General features: G+C 37.5%; 3 protein-coding genes across 3 annotated transcripts in view; 1 reads left to right on the forward strand and 2 right to left on the reverse strand.

The window, feature by feature from the left end:
• LOC135204650 (uncharacterized) overlaps positions 1-8,238 on the reverse strand; it is a 27,019-nt gene extending 18,781 nt beyond the window's left edge. The window contains exons 1-3 of the mRNA XM_064234798.1: positions 7,662-8,238; positions 7,349-7,415; positions 7,124-7,200 (exon numbers count right to left, since the gene is read on the reverse strand). Of these exons, the coding sequence (XP_064090868.1) occupies positions 7,124-7,200; positions 7,349-7,415; positions 7,662-8,238 (721 nt within the window). The remainder of the gene's footprint in view (positions 1-7,123; positions 7,201-7,348; positions 7,416-7,661) is intronic.
• The window catches only part of LOC135204649 (tigger transposable element-derived protein 1-like), a gene marked incomplete at its 5' end in the record, with an annotated part of 265,628 nt that overhangs the window by 115,210 nt on the left and 139,462 nt on the right, over positions 1-10,956 (forward strand).
• On the reverse strand, positions 8,525-9,913 carry LOC135204651 (tigger transposable element-derived protein 1-like). The gene is made up of 2 exons (XM_064234799.1): positions 9,682-9,913; positions 8,525-9,222 (listed from the first exon to the last, which is right to left on the reverse strand). The coding sequence occupies exons 1-2, from the start codon at positions 9,911-9,913 to the stop codon at positions 8,525-8,527; spliced, it is 930 nt and encodes a 309-aa protein (XP_064090869.1).

The raw sequence follows: 10,956 nt of genomic DNA on the forward strand, positions 1-10,956 counted from the left end.
GCTTCTTCTTGTCTGAATAAAAGACAAAGAAATTGCTGGCGATACAATAATGGAGACGGCAATCTCCCACAAGGCCAGCACTATTTTTGGCGATTTGATTGCCCAGGCCGGAGACGACGGAGGAGAAGGGACATCAACGCCAACCCCAGAATTCAAGGCTTTGCATGGCTGGTTCGAGAAATTCTGTAAACGGACTGGTATCCATTCGGTGGTGCGGCATGGGGAGGCTGCCAGCTCGGACACGAAAGCAGCCGAAGCCTTTAAAAAGATGTTCCACGAGATGATGACCAAGGAAGGCTACAGTTCTCAGCAAGTCTTCAACTGTGATGAGACTGGCCTTTTTTGGAAAAAAATGCCTCATCGGATGTAGATCACGGAGGAAGAGTAGAAGCTACCCGGGCATAAGCCTATGAAAGACAGGCTTACGCTCGCACTTTGTTCCAACGCCAGTGGGGATTGCAAGGTGAAGCCCCTACTGGTCTATCATTCCGAGACTCCTCGAGCCTTCAAGGCCCACAAAGTGCTTAAGGAGAAGCTTCCAGTGATGTGGAGGGCTAATGCGAAAGCCTGGGTAATGAGGCTTTTGTTCACCGAGTGGGTAAATCTGTGTTTCGGCACAACAGTGAAGAAATTCTTGGAAGAGAAGCGCCTCCCTCTGAAATGCCTGCTAGTGTTGGACAATGCCCCTGCTCACCCTCCTGGCCTCGAGGAAGATATCCTAGCGGAGTATTCCTTCATCAAGGTTCTTTATCTTCCGCCTAACACTACCCCTCTCCTCCAGCCCATGGACCAGCAAGTGATATCGAACTTTAAGAAGCTGTATACGAAACATCTTTTCAAAAGATGTTTCGACATCACCAATTACACAAACCTCACCTTGCGTCAATTTTGGAAGGAGCATTTCGATGTTGAGATATGCATCCGACTCATCAACCAAGCTTGGCAGGAGGTTTCGAGGCGAACCTTGAATTCCTCGTGGAGGAAACCCTGGCCTGATGCCGTACCTGCCCGAGACTTCGAGGGATTCGACGTGGGCGAAGCTGGTGCTGCAGATTTAGAAACAGTTGACAATTCTGAAACTGTTTTGCAACCAGATCTTGATGAGATTGTTGCACTCGGCAAGTCCATGGGGGTGGTCGTCGACGAGGACGACATCAACGACCTTCTCGAGGAGCACCAAGAGGAGCTTATTATGGATGACCACGTTGTTCAAGAGGAGTTCTCTAGCAGCGGCAAGGAGGAGGAGGAGGACCCTATGACAACGGCAGAAATTAAGGATGTTCTAGCTGCTTTTCAAAAAGTGCAATCATTTGTGGAAAAAAGACACCCCGAAAAGGCTTACACAGGTCGTATGCTTGCGCAGTTCGATGACGTTTGCCTGAGTCGTTTCAGGAACATTGTGAAAAGTAGGCAGAAGCAATCTTCCTTGGATAGTTATTTTTTAAAGAGGCCTTTAGTACTGGTAGGAGTAAGCAAAAAGGAAGAACCAAGTGATACTAAAAAACAGAAAGTTGAAATTTTGTTTAAAAAAAAAAAAAAAAAAAAAAAAAAAAAAGACTACGTAAAGTATAAAAAAGTAAAAAAAAATGTAAAAATAAAAAAACAAAAAGAAATTTTTAATTTTAGTTTTTTGTAAAGTTAAGAATTACAGTTTTGTTAATGTGTTTCGTAAATTTTAGTTTAGTTTTCCTTACATTTTTTTATGTTTTTCGTAAAGTTAAGTGTACGTACGTACGTCGTATCTGCTGTTTGTCCTCCTCCTCTGTCGCCACTTTCGGAGATAGCCTCACTCAAAAGGTAAGCTTCCACATTTTACTACATACTTACAGTATTTCTTGTATACCATGTACACTAATACACTTTATTTACAGGTAATTAGCAGTACGTTATTAAGTTAGGTATTGAATGGTCCAAATTGTTGTAGTATTTCATTGTTTATAGGTCAATTTAGCTTTATTATGAAATTTACTGTGGTGTTTTTGGAGGGCTTGGAACGGATTAGCCATTTTACATATAAAATGCGGTCCAAAATACGAAAAGCTCATGATTTGAAGGCCGCCTCGGAACGGATTAATTTCGTATCTCGAGGTACCACTGTGTGTGTGTGTGTGTGTGTATATATATATATATATATATATATATATATATATATATATATATATATATATATATATATATATACACATACATACATACATACATACATATATAGTTATAGGCACGATTTTTTCCATTCTCACTGAAACTCAGTGATTTATGGAGCTTATGGAGCCATAACACTATTACAGTAGGGCCTCGATAATCATGGGGATAAGGGCCCAGAACCCCCCGTGATAAGTAAATACCCGTGTTATCCTGATACCCCCTAAAAATTGCTTTTAACTGCCTACTTTAATAATTAACCCACCAAGACCACTATTTCAATGTTTATAACTGCCTACTTTAGTTCAAGCACCAAATATGTCTTCAACTATCAACTTAAACTAAATTCAAGACAGTTTCAAATTTATTCTTTCCTATCTTCAATTTCCCCTTCATCAGATCAGCAAACAAAAGTATATTACCTAACAATTCCCTTTCCATTTTCATGATTTGGGCTGCTGCACCAATCTAAAAGTACATGATATCTATTTTGTGAATGGACTATATGATATAAAAAAACATGATTTACTGTAAAGATTACAGCACCCAACTATAATATTAATGTATAAACAGCAAAATACAGCAATAAAAATCTAGTTTTGTCTTTTGTTTACGTTTAGAATCAGCTGATGGACGTTTATTACCGAAAGAATTATTTTGGAAAACAATTTAGTTGCCAAAAGAAATGAATTTATTAATGGAATTATTATTATCATTAACTTTGTACATAATAGTTTTATGGTATTATGATTCAGTAATTCATATTTTATTGAGAGAGAGATTGAGAGAGAGAGAGAAGAGAGAGAGAGAGAAGAGAGAGAGAGAGAGAGACGAGAGAGAGAGAGATGAGAGAAGCTGGGATGAGAGTAACTGTTGAATAGCTTGAGAGGACCAGCTTAGGACGAGCGTACTGATACTAGCTTAGCTCAAGAAATACATAATGAAATCTGTATTTGAAATATTTTTATGGTGATAAGAAATGAAACATGGATAGTGATAAGATATTCTCTTGTATACTGTTATAATGTGATAATCATTGAGTCAACTATAAAAGTTGTATTGAAGCAGTTTCGTAAATCACAGAAAGAATAAAAAGACCTTTTTGTTCTTTATTACTGATAATAAATAATAGATCAGTATTATAGTTTTTTTCTGCAGTGATTAAAAGACAGAGAGAGAGAGAGGGAGAGAGATAAAAGACGAGAGAGAGAGAGATGAGACGAAGAAGAGATGAGATTGAGAGAGAGGAGAAGAGAAGTAATGGAGAGATAGAGAGAGAGCGCGAGAAGCGAGCAGAGGAAAGAGAGAGAAATTTGCTATTTACATTCATAGTATTTGAACATTTGTAAATGAGTGTATCCTAAAAATCATTTAGTTATGAAAAGAAGAAGAAAACACAGTAATTAGTGTATCTTGCTCTATGATAAAATTCGCGATTTTGTTAATTTTCCAGGATATACGTAGTATTTGGGCTCCACAAAAAAGTAAGTGATTTATGACAGAATATAGAGGATACTTACGTAAAAATACATCGGTAGTTTGTAGAACGGTGTAACCACTATCATTGCGTACGAACTAGACTAGGTTTGGTGACTTCACGGTGGTCATACATATTTTTTTCGTGAATGAATATACATTTATGATTAAAAAAAAATAGTTACTGTACTGCTTAGAGTACCATACTGTAATATTAATGTAATCACATCAAACTAAAGTAATCGTTGCATGCTGTAAACATATAAAGTGTATTTTTGTCTTTTGAAAAATGCATTCCCCAAGGAATTATTCCTTGAAGAAGCTTTTTATTATGAAGATATGCCAATAATATATAAGATATGCGTTTTATTATGAATATAATTATGACAATAATACATAAGGTAAAATGGTTTTATTACGTTTAAGCTTCGTCGCCGATCGCAAACAACAATACGATAATCTATGACAATTATGTTGTATGACTGCCGTGTTTGATTACATTATACCAAAACAATAAAGAAGTTCGAATTGAAAATTAATGTTTTCCTAAATGTTATTACTACTGTAATTACAATAATACTATTAACGTTTCTAAAAGGTTAAGAATGACCAAGGTGCTGTTAAGTGTAACTCAGAGTCAATATTTACATTTCTGCTGGCCGCTCAACTACAAGTTGATGTCAATGATGTGGGATTATTCCATGAATAGGCTACATATTATGAAGATATGCCAATAATATATAGGTGAGAATGGTTTTATTACCTTTATTGTCAGTTAATATTTAATATCATAATGTGAATCTGTTCATGCATTTGTTGGTTATTGGAACCGGACGAGGCTTAGCCTACCAGGGATTCATACCAGTGATAGGTATAAACTGAGAAGTGGTCCAAGGAAAACCCGTGATTAAATGAATCCGTGAACGCTGATCCATGACTAAGCGAGGCCCCACTGTACCAGCAAATGGTCTGAATGGCTAAGTTTGTGGGAATGAGTGATATGAGTAAGAGTGAAGATTAGGGTGTGGTAGAAGTCAGTAAGAGGCACTTAGTGACTTGCTGACTTTGGAGGATGTTGAAAAGATGCAGCAAAAGGGTGTTTGTCTGTGAGTGAGTTGAGAGGTTGTGTGAAAAGTAGGGTGACACTATGGTTGTGGCCTCTGGTCTTGAGTGGCTATAAAAGATTTGCTGATAGGTCTGTTTTCTGTGAACAACCAGCCTGCCCAAAATATACTACAGCTGCACAGTTTACACACCTGCTCCCATTGCCCTTCTTGTACAATCCAGCTCATGACCACAACAAACAAAAGAAAGACTTATGACCCGACAACACAAACCAAAAATAAGAGCGCTCCCAAACTTTCAACACCACTGCTTACTCATCATTCATGCCCAGCCACTTTTTTTTTCCCATCTTTCGGGCATCTTATGATATCACGACAACAACCGACAGGTAATTTTAAACAGTGTGGACTGCTTAAAAACATCTAATAAAATAACAAAATAATAATGACTAAATTTATCAACTGACAGGCAATTGCCCTTATCTCCTTCTCCCTCCCCTCCAACCTCTTCTTATCCTTATCCTCTCTAATCTCCAATTGGGTACTTCGGCTTAGCCATCTCACCTTTATTTCTTACTGCTGCAATATCAATTCTTAATCGGACTATTTACCCCTGTAATACTTAATTTAATTGCAATCAGTACAGTTTTACCACCAGTTTTAAGCAATGCTTGTAATTTTCTCTCCTACTATCTCTTCCAATAAATGTTTGAAATATATCAAAATTTCTATGACCTCTCCCTCCTCAGAAGAGTTTTTTTTGTTTCTCTTCTGTATTTTTGGGATTTCCACCATATGGGACTTCTCTCTCTTACCATCTGTCAATGATATCACAACCAAATTGTGTATGACCTCCTTCAATATTCCCAGATGAAGTATCTGCATAAGCTTCCATATTCATCTTTTCTTCTTCCAACTCTCTCATTGACCCTTCTACTATTATGTTCTTAGCTTTTCTCACTATTTTAATCAGCTTTTACATATCTTCCGTCGTTCCTTCTTTAAAAGCTTTACTAAATTCACTAACATCGTATGATATTTCTGGCGTGCTATGTAGCAATACCCTATTCAACTGCCCTACCACTGGTCTACGTATATCTGCAGTCCTTCTCCAGCCCATTATCATCTCTTTTCCTTCCTGCCCATCTATATTCCCTTCCTATGCTGCACAGGATGCATCCTTCACAGTACATACATGTTTCATCTATTTTAGGTATCTTTTCTTTTTCTGGTGACAATCTTTGAATCCCAGTAACATGTATTCTAGCTACTTCCCTCAGAGAATCCCCACCACAATTTTAACTGATACTCCCACTACCTGAGCAGGTCCTCTCCATTCATATTCTCTCTTATAGAATACCTCATCTCCCACTATTGCTTCTTCAAATTCATGTTCTAAGACACTGTTTAAAGTCAATTCTTATTTTATTACAAGACTCATTTTTGATAAACACTTCTCTGGCCTTATGCATTGCATTCAGTGTATCCCTAACTATACTTTCTTCCATATCTTTCTTTCTCCTGACAGGACTTGAACTCTCTTCTCCAATCAAATTTGGCAAAGGGTTTCTTCAAAGTACTAATTGATTAGGGGAGAAACCACCATTATTTATTAAACAGTTCCTCACACTCACTATCCATCTTAATGCTACTGACCAATCCACTTCCTCATCGTCTTTCAACTTTCTTAAGCTTTCTTTGATTATGCCTACCATTTTCTCACATATTCCATTGCTCCATGGAGATACAGATGCTGTGGCCAATACTTTAATATTCCACCATTCTGCCATCCTTATTTTTCATTTTTAAATTCCTCCCGTTGTCTGATAATATTCTAGAAGGCCCTCTAAATATTACAATCATCCCATCAATAGGTGTCTTTATGAGAGTTTCCAGTTTTTGTCCTTTATCCAAAAAGTGTCTTATCTTTTATCTAAAAAGCCTAAAAATACCTTTCTGCCATATCTATCACTACCAAGAACTTTCAATCCTCTATCTTTCCCACATACACTGCTACAACTTCGTTAAATGTTTTACTCAAAGAAATTCCCATTATTGGTTTGGCTGGATTTTTTTTTTATATCTTTTATATATCTCACAACTTGCAATCAAATCTGTTAGTACCCTTTTTATTTCCTCCTCTTCATTTTTTTCAAACCATCACTCCACTGTGCTTTTTCTGTTAGTTTCCATATCTTATCTCCACTTCCATGACCAAATTGTAGATGTAACTTAACCACTGCACCTTTAATTTCCCTTAGACTTTTTCCCTTCCATCCTTACAGTAACACTTCTTCTACCTTCCTTCTCAAAATTGGTACTATTCTTAGATGACCCTATTTAACTTCTCTGAACTTTTCACCCACCCCTTTCTCATTTCCCTTATAAAATAATTTACATATGTATAGTAAAACAAATCAAAAGAAAAAAGAATTCCTTACCAGACAGAGCTGGAGATGCCAGTGGGTCATCTGGTTCTATCAGTGGAGGATCATCACTTGAAGGGCTGTGGCTCAGTCCTGGAATGATAATGAAAAAAATTAGGTTATGTAACAGTACTGTACAAATATAATATTAGCACAGTATATATCTGACAGTACTTTACAGTAGTATAAGACAATTTACATTTATACAGTAAAACTAATAAAAAATCTACTAGTTCCTTCCCATGAGAGGTTGGTGCAGATGCTTCTACCAAGTCGGGTGCAGTGGAATCAGGATATGACATCTTTTCTGCAATAATAAAAATGATAAAAAGGGTTATGTAATGTACTGTGCTGTACCATGTACAGTAAATATGTATTGTACACATAATGTACTACATACTGTAGTATAAATTCCAGTATTGCTGTGCAGTGTACAGTACTACTGTTTATGTAACAGTTTTGCTGTATAAAATTTATTACAATTAATAAAAATTTTATATACAATATGTACCTGTACAGTAGTAAACAAAATAAACTGTGAAGAATTCCTTACCTGGGTTAAGAGTGGCGATTGGTGCTGGAGAATTACTCTTAAAGCCATGAATCTCTAGCTCAGATTGGACGCTTCCTTTCATCTGCTTCTCGCTTACAGTCTTCTTGTAAAAGGTTAGAGCATACTGAATTTCTTTTTCAAACTCCGTGAATCTTTCCACTTTCGGATCCTGGTCCTTGATCATTACCAGCCCTTGCTTAAAGAGGGCCAAAGCTTGTGACAAGCATTCAGCACTGGGCTTTGTGGCTGGTGCCTCTTCCTTCTCCTCCTCCTCCTCCTCCTCGATCATCTGCTTCTCCATCTCAATGGGGTCCTCTGCTGACAACTCCTCTCCATGGGATTGCAGCAGCTTGTTCACATCCTCAGCTTCCACCTCCAAATTGAGCTTCTTGCTATACTCAACAATGTTCCTTCTAACAACATTAAGACACTCTCGATTCTCAACGCCCATCACAAAATTTGGACAGTATTTTTTCCAGGCCCTATTCAAATTTGATATCTTGACCTCTTTCCAAGCACTCTCAATGTTCTTGACAGCTTCTAAAATACTGTACTTCTTCCAGACTTTCCTTGACATTCAACTTGTCACAGCTCTCTTCGACGATCGTGAGGACATGGTGAAATGTCCTCCTGGTGTAGTAAGCCCTGAAGCTAGCAATGACTCCCTGGTTCATCGGTTGTAGCAGCGATGCAGAGTTTGGTGGAAGGTAGACTACCTCCACATTGGGATAAATCTCACTCATTTTAGTAGGGTGACCAGGGGCATTGTCTAACACCAGCAGGACCTTAAAATTCCAGACCCTTCTCCTCCAAAACCAAATACTTCTTAACTGCCGGAAAAAAAGTGATCATTAAGCCCATTCTCAATGATAGAAACAGTAACACAGCACAGGCTGTCTTGTTAGCCTTCCAAGTGACAGGGAGCTGAGACCTGAAAATTCCCTTAAGTGCCTTTGATGATTTTCATTCAAATACACTAACAAGGGCTTCAGCCTGAAGTCACCACTGGCATTGCTTCCAAGAAGTACAGTCACTCTCTTTTTACGACTTTTGCTGGTCTGGTGCTGTCTGCTCCCCTCTTGGACATGCACACCCGTGATCGGGCACACACTTCCAAAAATAAGCCTGTCTCTTCCATATTGAAAACAAACTTGATCAGCAGTATAACCTCCATCTCTAATGATCTCAGCCAAACAAGTAGGAAATCCTGCTGCTGCTTCCTTGTCTGTAATAGCAGCTTCACCCTGTAACTTGAGGTTGTGCAAATTTGCACGAACCTTGAAACAATTATACCAGCCTCTGCTGGCTACAAATGGTTCACTTCCACTACCTTCCCCTCTCTTCTGCACTACTGCCTTATACAACTCCATTGCCAACTTCTGAATAAAATAAAGCCTCACTGGAACATTTTGTTGGTTTTGGTCTTCGAGCCAGATCTTCAATAACCACTCCATTTCTATAAGATTGGGGTTGCGGTGCTTGCCTAGTCTAGTAGTAGCCTGAACATTAATTTTAGTTATTCTCAAAACAAGGTTATGGTCAATTTCGGTGTCCGTCTCGCCTGAAAAAAAAAAAAACACATTAGTTTTAACCAAGGCCAAGCATTTGTTATTAAAATTAGGCTACTTGCTGTCTCCTAACCTACCTACAGTACAGTAGTACTGTACAGTATTACATGTACTGTACTGTACATTCAAAAGACTGACGTAAATATATTTATTAATAGGATAAATATTACCAATGACACATCGATTGCTAAATCTGCACCTTTTCATTCAATACATTTTTTAATCCTGGAGAAACCCTGCAAAGGTGTTTGTTCAATTATTTTTAATGTTATTTATGAGGTTTCATGCTTTTATGTGTAAATCAAATAACAAAGTAATAAAAATAATAATTTCTCTCTCTCACTTTACTTCTGTCTGTTCTTTTACTGAGATGAGAGAATTTTAGGGTACATGTAGTATGTACATGTTTATCCATATTAAAAGAAGCCTCTCCATCTCGTCATGAATATCACTGTGCAGCTGGGAAAGGATGGTTAGTCCTTTGGAAGGCTTGGTGCTCTTTATAGCATCCTCCTGCTTGAGGATGGTACATATTGTTGATGTACTCCTCCCATATTGGCGAGCCAGCTCAGTCACTCGTACACCACTCTCATGTTTTTCGATTATTTCATGCTTTATCTCGATTGTCATCATACGCTTTTTCTTTTCACTACCCTTGTTTGCACTCGCTTGCTTTGGACCCATTGCTTATTCACTTAATTCTGCACTGATTAAAGCAAAAAACATGTAAAAATGCAAATACTGCGGCCGATGCTCAGAGATAACTTTACGCCGCGACAGAGATCCGACAGGAAAGAGCGAGCGATGCTGTCCTTGTGAGCAGCCTCTCGCACACTCGGCCACCTAGCGGCCGCATCGGGAACTGTCTCGCATCCTCGTATCTCAAATTTGTCTCATATCTCAGGGCAAAAATTTGCTCAAAACTTTCCTCGTATCTCAAATTTCTCGTATGTTGGGACACTCGTATGTCGAGGTATTACTGTATGTATATATATATATATATATATATATATATATATATATATATATATATATATATATATATATATATATATATATGTGTGTGTGTGTATATATATATATATATATATATATATATATATATATATATATATATATATATATATATATATATATATATATATATATATATGTGTGTGTGTGTGTGTGTGTGTGTGTGTGTGTGTGTGTGTATATATATATATATATATATATATATATATATATATATATATATATATATATATATATATATATATACACGTATATATATACGTATATATACATACGTATATATACATACATATATATATATATATATATATATATATTTCTGGGCTCAGCTCGTGTCGCTGCGCGAAATATCCTTTAATCTATTATTTCTAGGGTAAATGTACTAACACATACCAGAGAATAAAATAAAAATAAAGAAAAGGTCAGTGTAACTGACTCGCTCACCCTCCAAGAGGGTCGGTCGGTATGAACACTAGGCGAGTGAGACCACTACCACGAGCCAAATGCCAATAGAAATCTCCCACTACAAAAACCCTCCATGAGGAGAGCCGACCCACAGAGTGAGCAGCTCGTACTACTACTACTCCATCCATGCTGCCGACTGCGTGCCTCTGGTGGACATCCTTTTCAGTTAGCGCACACGAGTCACACGTGCTATTTTTCTCTCTGTGTTTTGTGCCCTTTCGTTGGATTTGATCTATAATGGAGCGTGC

This window comes from Macrobrachium nipponense, chromosome 47, assembly GCF_015104395.2.
Source record: "Macrobrachium nipponense isolate FS-2020 chromosome 47, ASM1510439v2, whole genome shotgun sequence".
Taxonomy (NCBI): Eukaryota; Metazoa; Arthropoda; class Malacostraca; order Decapoda; family Palaemonidae; genus Macrobrachium; species Macrobrachium nipponense.

Bases quoted from the DNA above. Each gene is read 5' to 3' on its own strand.
- LOC135204651 (XM_064234799.1), bottom strand. From the start codon at position 9,913: ATGGGTCCAAAGCAAGCGAGTGCAAACAAGGGTAGTGAAAAGAAAAAG. The intron at 9,223-9,681 runs GTGATATTCATG...TTTTTTTTTCAG, and splicing joins CATCCTTTCCCAGCTGCACA to GCGAGACGGACACCGAAATT.